This window comes from Oikopleura dioica, chromosome 1 (assembly GCF_907165135.1).
Source record: "Oikopleura dioica chromosome 1, OKI2018_I68_1.0, whole genome shotgun sequence".
Taxonomy (NCBI): Eukaryota; Metazoa; Chordata; class Appendicularia; order Copelata; family Oikopleuridae; genus Oikopleura; species Oikopleura dioica.
The window spans coordinates 3,208,726-3,229,630 of record NC_137291.1 but is presented as its reverse complement, the minus strand read 5'-3'; the positions used below and the strand labels follow the sequence as shown (position 1 = coordinate 3,229,630).

General features: G+C 39.1%; 2 protein-coding genes across 2 annotated transcripts; both read left to right on the top strand.

Moving 5' to 3' along the window:
- Positions 1-318: 318 nt before the first annotated feature.
- LOC145708372 (potassium channel subfamily K member 5-like) lies at positions 319-1,435 on the top strand. The gene is made up of 4 exons (XM_081786036.1): positions 319-727; positions 767-853; positions 895-1,151; positions 1,197-1,435. Exons 1-4 carry the CDS (start codon positions 500-502, stop codon positions 1,282-1,284), a joined length of 660 nt encoding a protein of 219 aa, XP_081642162.1. The 5' UTR covers positions 319-499; the 3' UTR covers positions 1,285-1,435.
- Positions 1,434-20,160, top strand: LOC145708334 (gap junction delta-2 protein-like). Its single transcript, XM_081785996.1, has 7 exons — positions 1,434-1,628; positions 1,689-1,885; positions 1,932-2,070; positions 2,228-2,301; positions 2,345-2,483; positions 19,761-19,841; positions 19,885-20,160. Exons 2-7 carry the CDS (start codon positions 1,785-1,787, stop codon positions 20,131-20,133), a joined length of 783 nt encoding a protein of 260 aa, XP_081642122.1. The 5' UTR covers positions 1,434-1,628; positions 1,689-1,784; the 3' UTR covers positions 20,134-20,160.
- Positions 20,161-20,905: the final 745 nt, after the last annotated feature.

Below are 20,905 nucleotides of genomic sequence, written 5' to 3'. Positions count from 1 at the left end.
CACAACTGCCTTTGAAAGGCTCTGAACTTGAAAGCAACAATGCGGAAAGGTGCTGACCTTAAAATTCGTCTCGAACGTAACAAAGAAAATAAAATTTATGGCATAATACGGCAACAGCTTGTTGTCAGAAGTTTATTAGTTTCGAGGCAGGCCGCAATCAAGACCACCTAAAACTATTTTAACGATAACAAAGAATCGAGAAATTAATCAAAAAAGTTCGTTTTCCGAAAATGGAAACGAGAGAAGTCAATCGCGAGGTGGTGGGACGAAAAGAAGAAGAGGGAAAATGCTCGGTAAAGAAGGGAAAATGGCGACGTCCTTGGAAAGTGTCATTTATTTTTGATCATAAATATTTTTCACTGAAAAATTGACATTTTAAAAAAGCTTCGTTTTTTTAACCTTCATCATTTATGTCATCATTGGTACCTTTTCCTTCGGAAAGCTCGAAGGCCCAGCAGAAATAATCCGCTGCAAAGAATCTCAAAGGGCGCTTGTTGAAATGCGGGATTCCTTCGAGATCAATTCCGACGGGCAATTCGTCCTGTCCGAAAAGAACCTAACGGATATCATCGCAACGGCAGAGGAATACGCAGGAAAAGGCGTCCCTATTTCTATGTTCAAAGAAGATCCGGAGGAGCCTTGCCCGATGAACTGGACACCTAAAAGCGCTGTATATTTCGTGATGACCGTCGTGACCACTATTGGTTACGGAAACACTGCGCCTAAGGTTTGTCAAGCTACGAGTTCATGTTAAAAAGGACTTTAGACTGTGGGAGGCAGAATTTTCTTTATTTTTTATGTGATACCGGGAATCGTTCTTTGCGGCGCTCTTCTTGGAGAAATCGCCAAACTCGTAAGTTTTTATCTAAAAAATAGCATGAAAAATATTTTAAGTATACATTTATTCGGAAGAAAATAAGACGACGCTTCGAAAAGATTCCTCTTTTTCTGAAATTTCTCTTCGTCCTTCTTTTCGGCATTGGCTTCTTCATCTGCATCCCTGCCATGATCGTTTGCTTGGTAGAAGGCTGGACCTATTTTGAGGCTCTGTATTTCATGGTGGTTACGTTTACTACTGTTGGATTCGGGGATTATTCTGTTACCCCAGGAAGCAACTATCAATTTGGCATTGTGATTTTCATTTATCTCGGGTATGAAAACATTCTTCTTTTGGCTTTTTTCATCAAATGTTCTAGCCTCGCTTGGTTGGGATCAATCATCGGCGCGATTCAAGAAAAGCTCGAAAACCGACTCGAATCTTCAGAAAACAACAACGAGGATTAACCATCTTTCCTCCAAGAAAAAAGCGAATGACCACTATAAATCAAAAAATAAAAAGATCAGCAAAACTGTTATTTGCATTGAAATTCTTCCTGCGTTTTTATTCGCGTCAATTCAATGTAACGTGACAAAATCATGTCTGTGGGCTCCAAAGTTTGCTGCCGGAGGAAATAAACATTTTTTACCAAATCTCTCTTCAAATACGATTTTTCTCTCGCGAATTTTGAAAGATACAGAATTGATAACAGAGGGATTGAATCATGGCAGGGTGGCATGTGATAGAGAATTACCTGCAAGAGACTCAGAAGCATACAACCTTATTGGGCAAATACTGGATTTCGACTTTTCTAGCACTAAGGAACGGGCTTTGATAACTCATACAAGGAAACATAATTTCAATCAAAAACCCTGTATAAAGACTTCTCCTTCTATTCTCCATCGTCGGTAGCGCCTTTGGAGGGTCAGATCTAGAATGCGACACAAAAACGCCTGGTTGCGCTAGAATGTGCATCAATCAATTCTTCCCAATCACGCCAAATGGATATTGGGCGATTCAAATGCTTTGCGTTTGTCTCCCAATTATGCTTTTTGTCGTCTATGTCAGGTGACAAGCCAAAAGAAGAGGCAATCGCAAATACTGCCATTTCTAGTGACAAGAAGCAAAAAATCGCGATTGCACGAAAGTTGCGGCTAGAAGAACTTGAAAAAGACAAGGCCAAGATCGAAAATGAATACACCGCAAAACTGAGAGCGCTGAAAGAAGACCTAGAAAAGATCGACTACTCAAAGGTAGGAGAGTTTATTTGAGAGTCTGCGCCCGTGACTGTGAATTTGCACATCTATTTAAACATGTCGCGACCTGTTGAATCTGGCGTTTTACTTTTCCTGAGTCAGGAAGGACCGTCAAGAGGGCGACTCATTCGAAAAAAGCTCAAGTTCTTTTGAGGATTACGAAACAATCCGTGGTGTAACAATCGATGGAAAACAGCTTGAAGCACAACTCAAAGAAGAAGAAGATCGGTAGGATCATCCTTCTTTTTCCTCCCTTTTTATCTTCTTTCAGAATCAATCAAGAATGCGAGGCTCGACAAAACGCCCTAGAAAAAGCGAAAAAAGACGAGAAGGAAAATAAAGATGATGATCGAGCGACAAAAGCGACCAAATCTGAAAATTCGACTCCTTCCGTTTTGTTTCTTGCTTATGTAACAATGGGACGTGAAAATATAAATTTTCGGTTTTGACAAAATGTCGTAAACGTATCATTTTCAAAAATCTAAAAGTGCAGTTATGTCGAGCTAGATGTGCCATTCATGAATCTGCAAAAAAATTTTGGGATTTCATTATTATGAAGCGTGGGCGGGGCGATCTAAGAAAAAGTTACGAACTCGCCTAGGGACCAGGGGTACTTATTTTTTCGGTTTTTTTTTGGGCTTTATTATTCTCTATGATCCAAGGACGCTTCATCTTTTTTCAGATCAAAAATAACTCATCCCAATTATGAAATATTGCGTTATTCATTATTTTTACCCATTATGTAATAGTTTATGAGGATTATACTAAAAATATTGGATATATAGCTGTGATTGGCCAGTATATGGCCACCTAAGGTCACTTTTGGTCGAGAATTGCCGGAAGACCTCCTGGAAGACCACCCTGGTGGAAGAGTTACTGCTGGAAAACAAATAATTAAAAAGATAATTAAATAGCTTTGAAGGGCCAGTAATTGCCATTTTCGGCTAATTTTGGTCACTCTCTGCTGGAGGATCTTCCGGAGGACCAATCTGGTGGAAGATTATGTGCTGGAAGAGAAGTATTTCAAAAAGTCATTGAACAATAATCAAGGGCTAGTAATTGCCATTTTTTCGGCTTATTTTGGCCATTTTCTGCTGGAGGACCTCCCGGAGGACCAACCTGATGGAAGAATGAATGCTTGAAGACAAGAATTTTTAGAATTGAGAATTAGCTCGTTATTGCCATTTTGGATAAACTTCGATCACATCGGTCATTTCCAAAGTGTGATAAAATAGAAGCGCGGTTGTGATGACCTGCTGCGCCGCCTCTTCTGAAGCGCCATAAGTGTCAAAATGAAAGTCTACGGTATCATGCTATGTTTTGATCAGTTGTTTCTATCAGTTGGCATTGGCCTTTATAACTTGACGTGAGTTGGTTTTATCATCATCAACATGCAATTTCCCATTTTTGTTCAGCTAGTCATCGCAGTTTTGTCCGCAACTCTCATAGCGGACTTACTCCGGGACAACAAAAGAGAGATCTATGAAGGGCTGAAAGTCTTTTTCGGCTCAGATGCGTCTGCGACGAATTCATCGTCGGAAATAAGACAACGCCGCTCTGCGGAGCAAGAATTCGTTGACAATCGAAAGTATTCTTTTGAGGTCGAGGATTCGTTTCTAACCTCGTAAGTATTCTTAATCGTATTTGGGGGATCAGTCAAGACAGTTGATTCGGAAAACTACTTCTGGTGTTCATGGATTAAAATCCGTGACCCAGCATGAAAGAGTCGATGATACACTTGGACTGAATAAGTAACAGAAATCATTCATAAAAACATTTGACAGACGGGTTCAAGGTCGAGGGGTCAAAGAGGAGGGTAGTCCGATACAGTTCCATACGTGGTAAATATGCCATATGAAGGCCTCGGCGAGCGTCATACTTGCGACCTCAAAAACCAACGAATTTTGTTTGTCAAATTAACAGAAATCTCTTCAACTAAGAGAAAGATACACACTTTAAAATATGATATTTTTTTATTTAAGAACTTTTACCGCTGATTAAATGATAAAAGTAAAATAATTGTATAAAATTAAATTCAACTCCCATTGTGAATAGAATTTATTATTCATTAATGTAGGACTATAAATACAGAAATATTGGTCTTAATATGGATTAAAATCCGTTTAAGACGTGTTAGATTTGAAGAAAAAAATAAAAATTTATTTAAAAACAAAAGCTGCTGTTTGTGATAATTGATAATTTTCCTGTCTAATTATGGATAGAATCCGTTTTAGACAATTTTTTCCAAATTAACGATTCAAAATGCATGCTTATTGTTTTTAAATATATTTTTTACGAACCAATTATTTGACGAATAGTAAGCATTGAAAAAATCCTTTTGGAATTAAGTAAATGCGAATTTTAAGACGTAAGCAAATATTTATGATCAAAATAAGTTTATTTGTCTTATTATGGATAAAATCCGTTTAAGAAGCTTCTATCTAAATTTATTATAAACAATGTCTGCTTATCGTTTTATATATTTAAATTTTTTAATTTGATCATTGAACAATCAGTCCTTTGGTTTATATACATTGGTTTCCATTTGAGTGATTTTAACATAAAAATATTAATCAGCTGTAGAAGATTCTTCAAAATCTTTCTTTCTAGTATCCACGATACGGCAAATGTCATTATCGGTAGCGAAGAATTCGCCGAATTCACGCTGAACCTTAAATACCCAGGACCTTCTTCGATGAGTGTCCAGTTTCCCGACACAGGAGAAGCAGTGATATCATCTGACCTTTCTTGTGGCGTCTTTTTAGGAAAGGTGGCTTTTCGTTTAAATACAGCTCAGTAAATACGATTGTCATCATAAAAAAGCGCATTTTCTTGCTAAAAATATGTTTGTCTCCATCGAGACCTTTTTCAATTTGAATATTGAAGCCGAAATTGTGGAGAAAATTAAGCTATCCAACCCTCAGCAAGAAGAATTTTTAAATTCCATCGTAACAAAGATTTTGGGAGGATGCGACGCGCATCAATTATTTCAATTGTCCGTCAGGAAAGAGGCATTTTATAATTTCTTATCATATTTATTTGTTTTCAAGACATCTAAAATCTTGAGTGCCCCTTTTTAAGATCACGAAAAACGAGTGAGCCCATAAAATCTCTATGCGGTGACCTATTGATTGAGGCATTCCAACGATTCCTCACTTTTCGAAATTTTGCTGATCGAAACGATTTTCTTATACGACGACTCATTTTGTCGAGTTTCATCGTGACTACATCTTCAGCTGAAAAAGAGGAGTTGATGTACATTTCACCTGGATTCCAGTTCAAAAAACATGAGCGAGCTGAGAGAAAAAAAACTTTCAATGACCGTGTGGTGGACAATGAGTTCATTTTTTGTCAAAAAGAAAATTTACTGGATTTAAAATTGGCGCTCGCTTACGTTGACTCTCTCAAAATTTCAATGAAGACAAACTCAATCCTTGATTATGTTATTTCCGATGAGCGTATTGAAAATGATGATTTTCAAGATAAACATAAGAGGGGGTTCGATTTGACTGCAGCAGTGGACGAAATTAGTTTTTCACTCCCCTATTTTGGCTCCTACCGAGGTTCTGAAATTTTAAAATATTGAAAATCTGAACTTCAAAATTAAGCTCATAAACAAACCGAGGACTTGGAGAAAAGAGTGAATGTTGCATTACAGGAACTAAAAAAGAACCAACAAAAACTTGCTGTTGCTATTGATGACTTCCGATCAACACCATTCAAGAATGATGATAGTTTAAAAATACAAGCAAAAGCCGACTCAGTTGAGTGGGAGCAAGTAGTTGATGACAACATGCATCGATTCGAGGCACTGTCGAATTTTGTCAAATGTCTGCTTACAAACAGTCAGCCGTGCGAGGATATCGGTATATTATCAAAATATTTCTTTATTAACAATCTTTAGATTACCATACCCAAGGGTTATTCAAATCTTTGTGTAGAGCGAGCCAGAATCAGAACACGACAGTTGAAAGGCAGCATTTAATAGACCACTCCTGCGAGCTTATCGGTATTTCTATGTCTAAAATTTCTATTTATATTTTTAGTTGCAAATTATTTGTTCAAAATAGATGAGCCTTCCTTGAGTCTTTATAAAGACAATCAAACTTTTCTTGGACTTCAACTCTCAAGTAAAATGCCAGGTTAAATTTTATTCACAAATATTGCTCAGTGGAGATAAAAATGCCTGCGAAAATTTCCCGATACAATGCAGTCAAAGTCGAGTCGCGCGGACGCGTTAACGCTGATGCTTACGAATCGCCCGATTTCAGCAATGCAATAATTGTGCGCGAGCATCGGGATAATCAACATTATTTTCGATCTTTTAAAAGAGATAGGTTTGTTTATCAATGATTTTTATTATTAATGAATTTATTAAGATGCGAGCGGGGTATTGGTGAAGCATATGTTTGTAAAATGAGAAATTCAAAAGAAGGATTCGGACTTTACCAGCATATTCGTATCTCTCAGTCTGCTTTCACTTTCGGCCGTGCTCATTATCATTCTGATCGTATTTGTATCGAAAGTGGACATGATACATATGCTGAAATAAAAACCAATGAGAAAGTTCGAAGTCAAGGTAAAAACTATTTCAGTAAGTGAGCGTCTAAATTTTTTTTAAGCGGGAATGATATGCCTACCAAGATATTCAAGAAGCTATAACGCAGTGATAAAAATGCAGACCTTCCTTATTCCTAAGCGAATGGTTTCATATACTCTTACGCCAGCGAAGCTTGATAACATGTATCAATTCTCATCTTTAACCCCGGAAACATACTCATGGTCGCATAGTGCTCTTACCATGCTTTCAAACGGATTTAATTTAACTGAATTAACTTATACCCACATTGATAACTTTTTGTCCAATCGCTCAGAAAATGTTTTTTCTTCTGCAAAATCATTTTTTAGAATTCTAATTAGTGATATCAAAATATTTCTTGTCATTGTTATGATTGTTCTCTCAATTATGTTTGTTCTACAATTTGTTATTAAAAGTTTGTAATAAAAAATTATTGTATTTTTATTCAGATTTTCATTATTAAATTGATCCAATGCTTCTCATTATGCTCATCATTTTTCAAAGGTAATGTTTATCACAATGATGCATTTCGAATTAAAATATTTTATATAAAGCGACGGAGCTCCTCTAAGTCATCTCGATCTTAACGTCTACGAACGCAGTTTAATCCAACTCCAGCGTCATCTCTACCGAATGCTTATAAGTCCGAGGCTTTTTCAGATTATTTTTCTTGCTTATCTCTTGAAATTTGTAAAAAAGAATTATATTTACGTTTCTGTTGTTGCAATGATACTATTTGTTGAGTTTCTGTATGATAAATATATTTGAATTTTAGAAAATATCTTCTGACTTTTATTCTTAGAATGATCTGGTTTACAATATTCATCGGATCAGTTGTCTCGATATTTTTAATATCACTCACCCTTTTGAATCAAATTATCAGAAAAGATGCAGTTAAAAGATCAATCGTCGGACCACTGGTTATAATAAGTGACTTAAAAGGTTAATTTTCGATTTTTTTCTATAAATAAAGATATTTCAAGATTATCCCGAATTCAAGCAGTGTTGTAAATGCGCTAAATTCTTCAAAAATACTGATTATTCCGAACACGAAACTACCTGCAATGGTAGGGCGTAAAAATTTATCAATAATTGTATGAAATGATTCTAGGAACTGAATGTCGTTCTTGCGGCAAAATTTTTCTTCTTCCAGACGAATATAACAGTCATCTTCATGGTAAATGTAAATATCGAAGGGCTCATCACTCGCCTCAAGAAATCAAAGTTCCAATAAAAGACTTTCCGAGAGGTGATAGTAGCAAATTTTTATAAAAACTAATGAATATTTATAGGTCGCTCAAGTCAAAATCTGAAGCGTGTTCAGTGCATTTTTTGCTCGGAAAAGATCGCAAAAACAAGATTTTTTACTGAACATAAAAGTACTTGCAATGGAATCCAGTGCAGATGCTGTCTTATGTTTATTCCCGCGTCAATTTTTCCCTCGCACGCATCTTTATGCACGCTGAATTTTCGCAAAGATCGAACTGACGAAAAAAATTCTCAAGAACTTTGGGAAATCTTCGACAAAGATGTTCAACTTTCTGATAAAAAAAAAGAATATTCTAAAGATGACAGAAAACGTCGATATGAAGAAGCAAAATTTTCAAAAGAACTGGAGGAGGAAGAACAGTTTATCAATCGGAAAATTGCACGTCAATGTCAAGCTGAGGATAAATTGATAAAACATACAAAAAAACGCATCGAATCCATCATCAAACAGCTTGATGAAAAGACGATAACATCTGTGTTTTACTCACTTGGACTCGTGAAAATTGAATTTCTCAAAGATTTTGTCCCTCGATTCGCGGAGATATCAACTGATGCAAAACGTTCATTTATCGCTTCAATCGTTCCATCACGACCCGACTCTTCAGTACTTCCATATATTATTCAGTCAATGAACAGAATTGAAGTCAGCAAGCATGCAACATTAACGGCGATTGAAGATCGCCGAAAAATCTTAGAAAATCAAGTTATTCGAAAGAGCCGAGGCGAATTACTGAGTTCTCAACAGAAAAACGATAGCAACAACGTGGTTGGAAAAATCCTGCCCGATCGTATCGAAGAACCGGTCTACTTTGACGCTACGAAAATCAAAAACCGATGATTTTTGGCTTCAGATATTTAATGAAATTGGCGCTTTTCACGAAACAAGGAATCTCAAAAAGGGCGCAGAAGAAATCGTTAAAGTGCAAAAACTTATTTTATCCGCGACAACTCATGAAGTTTACGCACTTGCTCGAGAACGATTGGGATTTTATGTTTCGGAGCATCTTTTGAATAAATTTCGCCCAATAAACGTTGTCATAAGAAGTAGCGATAATTATTGGGGTCTTCAATGCCAATGCGAAAACTGTACGAATGGACAGTCATCCATCAACTTCATCAATAAAATTCGCCGAGAAAATATGACGGAAGATCAGCGTAAAAAATACAATTGGATAACCGTCGAGAATTTCTTCCAAAGAAGTGTCTGTGGAGACAATATTTATGAAAATTTTCATTGCGCTGATATTCGTAAACATTTCCGTAAGTCATTTTTCTTGATCTTCTATTTATTTTTTGTGATAGAATGCTTTCGACACTTGAAAAATGAAAAATCCTGTAACCGATGCAATCATAAATGCGATTCAAGCTCAATCGACGATATTTTAAACGATCTCTTAAAAGATGTTAAATCATCGGAACATAATTATCGAATCCCTCATTTTAAGGTAGTTTGACGCTTTATTTGAAAATTAATTAATTCATGTTAGGTTAAATCAAAAGAAATTATTTGGGTGCCTCAAGGATCTGAAACAGCTCTTATGAAATTCAAAGAGGCGTTCCAATTTTGCTCTGAAAGCCTCCAGAAAATGCACGCCCATCATTTCGACAGAAAATTATCACACGAAAAGCGAATCAAGTGTTCAGCGGGTGAAGTCGAACTTGATCGAAATCAAATTTACGTTGAGGTTGGTAAAAATTTTAAAGTAAAGATAAAAGAACAAATTTTAGTTTGACTATGGCAAAAATTTCTCGATTTTACCTTCAAGAAGAACTCAAGGACAATTTTTGGTAAAAGTAGAATAAAATTTGATTTTAACTTTTTTTAGAACAGCAAATCAGTTGCTTCGCTGACTTATATCTTTTCCGCGTATGATGATATTGAAGAGCAATGGTTTCGAATGGTTTACCACGGTCTTTCCTATGAGAAGGATATTTCCAGTATAAAAATACTTGAAGACATCGCATTCGAAGATGCATCCAAGCGTAATCTTGATCTCTCCGGAAGAAAAATCCTCGCAGTCAGTGACAACTCCGGGGGGGAGTTCAAAAATAGGTTTAGTCTCTCCATATTGGAGAGTCTTCGGCCGACATGCCTTCGATTTAAATGCCCGAGCCATGGAAAGGTTGGGTGAGCAAAAAGTATTTTTAATTGTAGGCTTTCTTTTTTTTTCATTTTTCATAATTCTTGTTATTGATAAAAATTGTTCATCCAAAAAAGAGTCTTATCGATGGCTATCATGGCTTTGTGCCCTCGATAGCGGACAAGTACAACAGTCTTGATGAAGGACTTGATCTGCCTGAACTGATTGAAAAACTTCGAATTGAGGAGAATCGAATTCGAGCAGAAAGGCCATTCGAAAAATACTTCGAACGTGTATTTGTAAACCTGGAGAATTACGATAAACTAGAGCGGAGAGAAGTGTTCCCCTCGACTTTTCAATGCCGAAGAGTGCGAATGGCATGTTTTTCAGAAGATCGATCGAAAATTCAATTCACAAATGCCATCTGTTCATCAAATTGTGATTCTTGTGCTGCCGGTGATTTCTCAAATTGTCCAATGACATATCGAGAAGTTGTTGAACGCTCAATTCGTGAAGCGGACATTCGACACAAAAATAAGAAGGATAAAACCCAGTCTCAAAGCCAAAGCCAAAGTCAAATGGATTGTGAAAAGCATTTCGATCCAGACAAAAATCAAAGCCAAAGCCAAAGTCGAATGGATTATGAGAAGCAATTCGAACCAGACACAAATCGAAGCCAAAGCCAAAATCAAGCGCATTCCCAGAATCACAGCCAGAGTAAATTTGTAAATTCATCGTCGATCAATGCTGATGGTGAGACAGAGACCGAGAACTTTGAAGAAGAGGAGATACCTAAATCGGTCGTTCATCCGCTTCCAACACTTATTGTTTCCGAAAAAGAAGACGAGAGCGCAACACGAAATCCTCCTCAACTTTCTTTGCCTAATATCGATATTGATATGAAACAAATAAAGAGGGCTGTTCGCGAAATGACGGAAGGTAAAGACAAAACCTACAAAAAAGAAATCGCGGATCGTCGCAATTCTTTCAAACCAAATAGAGCCTATTATTTGGATGTTCTTTGCAACCTCGTCAATCTTATGAAGAATGAATTTTCTCAAGAAGTTTTACTTGTTGATCCAAATAAAACTGCTGCCATTCTCGAAGAAACGAAAAATGATATTCGGAACTTCTGGCCAAGAATTTTTCATTTTTATGGTGGAGGAATGGAAAATGTCAATCGCATTATCTTCACTTTTTTCTTAAATGAAGAATCGATCAAAAATAAGTCATTTCTTGGTATCGGAAGAAAAAAGGGTCATTTCGTTGTCGCTGGTCTATTGAAAGACGAGAACAAGATAATCCTGTATGATCACGCTGACAGTCCAGAAGATTATTGGAGTTACGGTATGTCGTCATATTTTTAAGGATAAATAAGTCTATTTTTAGTTGGCGAGATTCTCACGAAAGTTAACAGTCATATTTGGGGAGATTTTTTTGACGTCGAAATCCCGGAAACGATGCCGCAAAACGCGGATGACTGCGGCCCACACATGATCCTGGATTCTGAAATTCTGTCGACTAAAAATTATAGTTTTATAAAGTCCCCTTATCAATTTAATTCCAAAGATATTAATTTTTTGCGTGAAATTCATTTGAAATTCTGGACTGCACAAAAATATGAAAAAACTGCTTTCTTTGAATAAACTTGAATTAAATCTTTAAATTCGTTTCCTCCTGTGTAATGATAAAGTAAGGGATAAAAAGGATGTTATAAAGTTTCAGCCCCGTTTTTTGATTTTTAAATTTAGGGGGCTTCACGGGCCTTCGGGCCGTTTCAGCCCCGTTCCGTGATTTTTAAATTTAAGGGCTTGACGGCCCTTCGGGCCGTTTCAGCCCCGTTCCGTGATTTTTAAATTTAAGGGCTTGACGGCCCTTCGGGCCGTTTCAACCCGTTCCGTGATTTTTAAATTTAAGGGCTTGACGGCCCTTCGGGCCGTTTCAGCCCCGTTCCGTGATTTTTAATTTAAGGGCTTGACGGCCCTTCGGGCCGTTTCAGCCCCGTTCCATGATTTTTAAATTTAAGGGGCTTGACGGCCCTTCGGGCCGTTTCAGCCCCGTTCCATGATTTTCAAATTTAAGGGGCTTGACAGCCCTTCGGGCCGTTTCAGCCCCGTTCCGTGATTTTTAAATTTAAGGGGCTTGACGGCCCTTCGGGCCGTTTCAGCCCCGTTCCGTGATTTTCAAATTTAAGGGGCTTGACGGCCCTTCGGGCCGTTTCAGCCCCGTTCCTTAAATTTTAAATTTAGGGGGCCTGACGGCCCTTCGGGCCGTTTCAGCCCCGTTCCGTGATTTTTAAATTTAAGGGGCTTGACGGCCCTTCGGGCCGTTTCAGCCCCGTTCCGTGATTTTCAAATTTAAGGGGCTTGACGGCCCTTCGGGCTGTTTCATCCCCGTTCCTTAAATTTTAAATTTAGGGGGCCTGACGGCCCTTCGGGCCGTTTCAGCCCCGTTCCGTGATTTTTAAATTTAAGGGGCTTGACGGCCCTTCGGGCCGTTTCAGCCCCGTTCCGTGATTTTCAAATTTAAGGGGCTTGACGGCCCTTCGGGCCGTTTCAGCCCCGTTCCGTGATTTTTAAATTTAAGGGGCTTGACAGCCCTTCGGGCCGTTTCAGCCCCGTTCCGTGATTTTTAAATTTAAGGGGCTTGACGGCCCTTCGGGCCGTTTCAGCCCCGTTCCGTGATTTTCAAATTTAAGGGGCTTGACGGCCCTTCGGGCCGTTACAGCCCCGTTCCGTGATTTTTAAATTTAAGGGGCTTGACGGCCCTACGGGCCGTTTCAGCCCCGTTCCGTGATTTTCAAATTTAAGGGGCTTGACGGCCCTTCGGGCCGTTTCAACCCGTTCCGTGATTTTTAAATTTAAGGGGCTTGACGGCCCTTCGGGCCGTTTCAGCCCCGTTCCGTGATTTTTAAATTTAAGGGGCTTGACGGCCCTTCGGGCCGTTTCAGCCCCGTTCCGTGATTTTTAAATTTAAGGGGCTTGACGGCCCTTCGGGCCGTTTCAGCCCCGTTCCGTGATTTTTAAATTTAAGGGGCTTGACGGCCCTTCGGGCCGTTTCAGCCCCGTTCCGTGATTTTTAAATTTAAGGGGCTTGACGGCCCTTCGGGCCGTTTCAGCCCCGTTCCGTGATTTTTAAATTTAAGGGGCTTGACGGCCCTTCGGGCCGTTTCAGCCCCGTTCCATGATTTTCAAATTTAAGGGGCTTGACGGCCCTTCGGGCCGTTTCAGCCCCGTTTCGTGATTTTTAATTTTTCGACCTTGCTCCCGCTCCCCCCCGCACCCGCAAAAGTTCGCGGGAATTTCGAACTCTGGTTGCTTGTTGATCAAGGCCGTTTTTCGCAATCGATCGAGTTCATTTTCAAGATCTTCCATCGCTTTGAGCTCGTTGGCGACCTGTCTCGATATTACATAAACATTTTTTGGGGAATCCAGCTACCCTTCATTTAATTTTTAGATCAAGATTGGTAGTTTCTAAAAACAAAGCTAGTTTGAAAAAAATCTGTTTTTTTTGGGCTTGAGGCGTGTTTGAAAATGAGCCAAAATCGTTATTCTTCTCGAGTAAGTCCTCTTTCGAGCTCTCTAGCGCCTAAAATGCTTGATAATTTTTTTTTTCGAAAATTATATTTTAAGCTGAAGGATAGATCTACAATTTAGAAGTGTTAAAAATTCAAAAGTACAAGAGCATCTATTGGTCAGCGCTGTTCAAAAATACGTGATTTCGCAAAACCAATGGGGACCCCTTAAGTTTCTTCACCTGTGCGATTTTGCTCTCGAGCGTGTCTTCCAACTCAGCGACTTTTTTCCTGTCCGCCACGAGTTCCTCCATCGCATCTTCCAATTCTTGTATGTGCTTGTCGCAGAGCACGTCTTATCCACGCTCTACCTGGGCGGAATGCTCCTGCTCATTTTCCAACTATTTGAGCAAAGTTTCGAGTGTCTCTTTAAGCTCGACGATTTCTGACTCTGCCGTCTTCAGCCGGGAAAGGAACCGCTCATCCTTCTTGTTTTGCGCTTGTTTTTCCTCGACTAACAACATGGAGAACTTCTTGAGCATTTCGATCTCTTCCGAAGAGTCTTTTGTCAATTTCTCGTAGTTCCTCGAAATCCTGCCGTAGAGTTTTTTCTTCTTCCAGAAGAAGCTTCATTTTTTTGCCGGCAGGCCTCGGACAATAATTTTTGTCCCGAAAAAAGCTCATTTTCTATTTTACCTAAAAGATTTTCAAACTCGTCGGATTTGTCCATGTATTCTTGATGTTTTTCTTTTCCGAACTCTTCCATCAGCTAAAAACTCGTATGAGCAACTTTTTTCTTTCAAGAAATAAAACGGACTCTTACTTGGTGATGTTTTTGCTCGGTGGAGCACATTTCCCTCTTCAATTTTCGCATCGACTCCTTTTGGTGCACAATGATGCTCTTGAACACCATAGCTTTTTGCCTCTCCCTGATTAATTAAAGAGACTGATGTCAAGTAAAATGACTGTTTATTTCATGATAAACTGGAAGTAAAACTAAGAGAGTAAAAATAATAAAATGAAGATTGGAGGAGTGAATTAAAAAAACATCGTAAAATATGATGGAGATTATATCAGTACATAAGTTTTTTTCTGAGAAGTTGAGACCCTATCAACTTTCTCAAATTGGGCATGTCATCTTCGCAAAAATCGAAAGCCGCATCGCGGGAAATATATTCGGCAATAGTCATGCAAAATATAGCACAATCTGAAAGATATTAAATTGGTGATTTTTAAAAACTGTATTACCGTAAGAATTCGTTTGCCGGGGGACTTCTTCTGAAATCGATTCGGACTTCCAGTCATCGCTCAGTGGACAGTTTTGCTTCACCTCGTGCTCGGTCTAAAATTATCAATTTGAAACATTTGAGATCAATCAAAATTACCTTCAAGTACTCAAGAAGAATCGACAAGCATTTCGGGTTATCTCCACCCATTGAATCGCAATAGCGGAGCACCTTTTTCTTCGTGTCAGCAAAGGCCAGCGTCCAATGAGTCCCGCCAACGTGGATCGGGAACAAGATGATGTCTGTCTTGAAAATGTTGCATTTCCGCGTCCATCGTTTGACTGAAGCGTGGCCTGCTTCTTGAAGCTTCTCATACAAATAACTATTGAATGCATGTACTCGAAGCATGCCCGGATTTTGGAGAGATCGCTGCTCGATCAACTTGATGTACAAGTTGATGACCTAAATAAAAATGAGTTCAGTGAAGAAAATTTGACTATTTTTCATACCTCTCCGTCCACCCATTGTGTTCCGCTTAAGCTACTCAGATGATCTTTGGTGATGAACATTGGCGAAATCTCCGCGACAATGTCATTCGAGTTCTTTCCAACCAAAGCTGCACGGTCTTCACTATCCATTTCATGGATTTTTTTTATATTTGCCGGACGCTTCAAAGCCGAATTTTTTTTCAAGCGAAATTCAGGCAGCAAAATAGGCTGGAGATAGAGAGAGTCTGCCTTATTCAGTTCAGAAAGATGGGTAAGACAAATTTTTTCGGCTGTTTTGATGAGATTTTTCTTAAACTTAGGCTGACATTTAGTTTTGTTGACATGATGTATGAAATTAGGAAAATTACTTGACATGTAGTGGATAGAAAAGTACTTTTCATCTATCTTAAAATTATCTAGTCTCGCCAAAAGTTTCAGTGGTAAATCTCTTGTTTTTCTTACACCATATCTTTCTCGAAGCTCTCTTTCTCTCTCTCGCATCGCTCTCGCTTTTTGCTCTGGAATTTTCATCTCGAATTTTGGTGTTCGAAGTACCAAGAAATTAAAATATATACCCAGAAAAACAGCTGACAAAATGCGTTCTTTTGAACTGCATCAGCGATGCAATCATTTTGATCACAGTCGCGGCTAGAAAAATCAGCAGTAGGGTCGTTGAGCACCGCACAATCCACTATTTCTCCGAAACTCGAAAAATGATTCTTGAGCATTTCTTCCAGTTCCACCGGATCGTTTATAATTTCGAGTTTGGTTCAAAGAATGGTCGTACTGAACTACAAGATCGCAAGCTATCGAATTGCTCCAACAGCTCGCGAGAACGTGCACCAATTCTCGACGATCAAATAATAAAGGCTGTTGATGCAGCGAGCGGAAAACTCAATCATGTACCAGTTGTTCGAGGCTCTGCCCTGGAGATACCAGCCAAAATTCGCTGAAGAGAAAAAGAACCCTCCAAAAATGCGGCATTATTTTTTCTGGCAGTTTTTTCTGGCAGACACGGTCGAGAACACTTGCAATTGCACGATGAATTACCTGCGCGGCGAAAATGACTCGATAGAGAAAGCAAATGCAGCGTTCAAGATCAAGCCACATGCGTCGCCAAAATCGTCAGCGGTTTGCCAAGTTCATTATTGACCCGTCAAGAACAGCCAAGTCAAACCGAGAAAACAGGTGCGACTGTCTCAATCCTTGCTCAGAAACGATCCCGGAAGGGCAATTTGTCCAGTACGGGCATGAAAATTGACTGTATGGATTGTAGTCTTACTGTAATTTTGAATCAAGCGAGTACAAAAACGGACGGGAAATGCTGCAGCAAGTTTGCAGATCGTGTATTTCAAGCCAGCGGAATGAAAATAGTTGAGAATCGTTGGAAGATCTTTTGCGTCGGATTTTACGATAAAAACTTTTGCATGGTTCTTAGAAAAAAAAGGGCGTTTCCGTATGATTTTTCTGAGGCGCACTCCAATCACGAATTTCTCAATTTCAACGCAGTACTTTTCTCCCATCGGTGCCTCAACACCTGGAATATCGACTGTAATTGGCTCCCCAATCGCTTTCGAATTCTAGTGATGATTTTGAGCACTTTGGACTTGTTCGCATCTAGCTTTTGTCGTTTTTTAGGAAGAGTGCGCGAATCTTACAAGAACGGTCCCAGACGGAGTTTAATTATTTGTGCTCATTAAATTATACTGAATCAGATCTCCCAAGGGACTTTTGCCAAGAAGTCCGCTGCTGAAGTCTGATAAAAGCCACGTCCGTCGGCGTAGCTACGATTTTGCCATCATTTCTGAGCCTATTTATCGGCACAAGCAATAACCGTTACTGTAATGCCCTGTAAATACGCATTAAAAGAACTCATCTAGCCCTGCAAATAAGCACATAGAAACAAGGAAGAGAATAATCGTAAATAAAACTAGGATTCTCCAAAAGATGGTTTTTTTTTGTTGCTCAACTCAAGCTGCAGTATTTATTCAAGAGGAAAATCGAGTTAGCCGGCGTTGATCTTATCGATGAGATCGTGTAGGTCGGAGCCGTCGACGGTGCATCCAACGGACTGGGCAGTGCCGAGGATTTCTCGGATGGTGCCGGAAAGATCCCGGGCGCCAGATGTCGGCACCGATCTTCTTTGGGGAGAGACCGAAGGGACCGATCTTTGGGGCAAGGGCGGAAGTGGCACCGACTTCGCCACCAACAACTCGGAGGTAGACCTCGACGATGGCGGTTGGATCGAACTTTGGCAGTTATTTCCACTCTGTAATAACACGGGTCAGTCTTTAAAAACGCGGTGACAGATCGAATCGTTGCAATCTGCCCAAAAAAACGGCTGGAGGGACAATTGTCCCGTCCAAGTCTTGAGGAGCGCGCTACCACACCGCTTCAGTAAGCTACTAGCCCTAACCCTAACCCTAACTAACCCTAGCCTATCCCCCTCGGATGAGTTTGTTCTGTCATTTTGCTCAGTGCCCCCTAACCCTAACCTCAAAAATAGAAAGTACATTTAGCTAGAATTAGTTCTTATCAGCAAAAGTCTTAATGGCATCAGATAGAGGAGAGATTTTTATTCCTGGCTCGTGATTCTGATTCTGGCGGGTGCTCCTTGGCGCCTCTTACTGTTCGGCTAGTAACTACTGAAGCGCGGTGTCGTAGCGCGCTCCTCAAGACTTGGACCGGACAATTGTCCCATCTCCCCCAAAAAACCTTCCCGCTTTCTGGTTCAATCGAATTTGCTGCATCTAAGAATCTCTCTTTCTTGAAAATCCCTACCGAAATGTTCGAACTGCTAATCAACAAGTCACTTACGTTTAACCGTATGCGTCTCGGTCAGAGCACCCCCTGTGCGGCTCGCGGGGGAATTTTTTTCACCCGCCCATCTAGAAGAATTTATGCCTTATTTTACGCGTCTTCGGAGCAAAATGGGGTGAGTCTCGTGTTATCAGTGTCTTGGAGACAGATAATCTTCAATTTTTGGCGTTTTTCAGGCGAGCTAGAGACTGTTATGTAACAAATTTCATGTTCTGGAGACGAAAACGCACCAACTTTACGCGCGTTCCTTCGATTTTCTAGACAGATTTCATGTTCTCGAGACAAAAAATGGCTATTTTTGACGGTTTTTTACAATTTACTCATTGATGAAAAATACCAACATATCATTTTTATGATCTAAGAAGATAGGAAATTCGATGTTGATTCTTATTCTTTTTGAATTTTTGAATTTGGACCAAAAATGGCCGAGAAATTGGCAAAAAAGGGGCGCGGGGGAAAAAAGTTCCCCCGCGAGCCGCATACGGTTAAAATTAAAATTCGGTTATTTTTATTCAAGGACAGATTTTATCACGCAGTCGATAATGAAAACGGCGATGGTAACGCATTCCACAGAAGAACCTCGTCGTTGTTGATTCAGTTGCTGTGGTTGTTGAAGAAGTTGTTGTTGAAGTAGTTGTCACGACGGACTCCTCTTCATCTTGAACTAAATAGAGAATTTTATACAAAAATAAGGATTTATGGAGTTAATTGATAAAATTATACAACTAGATTTTATAATAAATAGTTCATCATTAATTTTACCTGAAAACTTGATGATAATGACCAAAACGACGACCAAAACCAACAGGAACATGATTTTTTCCTTCATCTCTTCAAATTTTCTCATTTAACCAGGGGTTCATTTATTGATATTTTCCATGTTTCACAAATTTCAGAAAAATAAAATCAAAATTTATGAAAAACTAGCTAATGTCAATAATTGAACCCCTGGTGTTTTAAAATTTTTGCCTTTGAACTTGTTTTTTCCGGAAGCGGAAGCGATTTTTATGCCACTTTTCTGCGGCCAAAAGAGGGCGCAACATGCCGCTCTCGCTCGCCGAGAGCGGGAACCACTGATAAGGATAATCAGTGGATAATCATTAACATTAATCCGAGTGATTTTACAAATTTCAGGTGATAGACTAGTGATCTTGCAGATATCAGAATATTTACTGTATTTATATATTTTAAATGAATAAAAATCGATTTTTAAAAGGTTTATCTTTTCCGAGAATACTTTTTTTTATCATTTTTATGCTTTATTAAAGAAATAGATAATTTAATTCAGAAAAAGAATCTTTCGTTTTGCATTTATTAAGAATTTTTCGAAATTATTATCAAATTTGAAATTTGGCAATAACTGATGATAACGATGAGTAATTTTAGATCTGAAAAAAGATGAAGCGTCCTTGGATCATAGAGAATAATAAAGCCCAAAAAAAAACCGAAAAAATAAGTACCCCTGGTCCCTAGGCGAGTTCGTAATTTTTTCTTAGATCGCCCCGCCCACGCTTCATAATAATGAAATCCCAAAATTTTTTTGCAGATTCATGAATGGCACATCTAGCTCGACATAACTGCACTTTTAGATTTTTGAAAATGTTACGTTTACGACATTTTGTCAAAACCGAAAATTTATATTTTCACGTCCCAATGGTAAGACCACGAAAGAAGAGATTCTCGCGATTTTTGAGCTGACAAAACCTTCAGGTGTTTTTCCGAACAATTATCGAAGCGATCTTCATCTGGTATTACTTTCAAATCTACGCCTGGACTCTTTACATGCCAGAGGTAAGCCCCTGTCCCCCTGTCTACCAGACAAACCGTTTTCTAGACTTACCAATGCGACCGCGAACCATGCAACAACATCGTCACTTGCTACATCTCCCGCCCGCATCAGAAGACGATCGCGATTTGGATCATGTTCATTACTGGCTTGATCACGGTTTTCATCGGACTCATTGAGTTTATTCAACAAGTGCCGAAGATCGGCGCCGCCTGGAGTGCGAGACACGACGATATCACGAAAAAGTACAAAGTTGAACAAATGAGCTCTGAGCAGATTCGACTGACTTCTATGTAAAATTGATAATGGACGAATAAAACTCACATGTTGACAAAAAATTGAATTTATTTTCCACAGAGAGCAGGGAACTTAGGGCTACTGATAGGGCGTTCGATGCATTCAGAATAGTTAGGACAACTCTCTTTGTGATGAGGGAATTTCTGGACAGTTTCTGGTTTGCAAAAAAGTTCAATCAAATTTTTAGAGAAACATAAAGATTGCAGACCGGTTGGTCCAATCACGATTTTTTGCTGTTTGACAGGCGCTTTTTCTTTTTGCTGTTTCCCACGCGTTTTTTCTTTCTCTGTATCGCACCCTCTTTTTTCTGTCCATCTTATTTGTCGATTGATGTAGTGAACCATGTTTTTTGATCGCCATTTTTTGTTCGTATTACCGTCCATGCAAACGAAAGCGTTGTGAAAACTCTTAATCGATTCGTAAAAATTGTGCATCATTTCTATCCTGTTAGGATTGTCGACTGATGGACGGATGAAGTCATTCTCGTCGCCGGATCCAGCAAATTCAGCGCAGTTATCTTTCACTCTTGCACCAAAATTCTCGACTCTTTCAAAGAAGCCTCGTATTTTCTTCGGTGTTACGGCAAGGCAATCATTTTCGCTTTGAGAGACTTTTTCGAGAACAGTCTCGTAGGCTTCAACGATTTCTTTCCATGCGGTAGCTGATGAAATGCTCAGCGATTTACTCACAATCGAAGAGAAAAGCAAAAAGAATATCTAAATAAAATAAAATTATTCTGAAAAGAAAATCTCTTGAAATACCTTCATCTTCA

Coding starts and splice junctions, on each gene's coding strand:
- LOC145708372 (XM_081786036.1), top strand. CDS start 500: ATGCGGGATTCCTTCGAGATCAATTCCGACGGGCAATTCGTCCTGTCC. Junction 728..766: donor ACGGAAACACTGCGCCTAAG/GTTTGTCAAGCT, acceptor AAAGGACTTTAG/ACTGTGGGAGGCAGAATTTT. Junction 1,152..1,196: donor GTGATTTTCATTTATCTCGG/GTATGAAAACAT, acceptor CAAATGTTCTAG/CCTCGCTTGGTTGGGATCAA.
- LOC145708334 (XM_081785996.1), top strand. CDS start 1,785: ATGTGCATCAATCAATTCTTCCCAATCACGCCAAATGGATATTGGGCG. Junction 2,302..2,344: donor CTCAAAGAAGAAGAAGATCG/GTAGGATCATCC, acceptor ATCTTCTTTCAG/AATCAATCAAGAATGCGAGG. Junction 2,484..19,760: donor CCGTTTTGTTTCTTGCTTAT/GTAACAATGGGA, acceptor CAAAACCTTCAG/GTGTTTTTCCGAACAATTAT.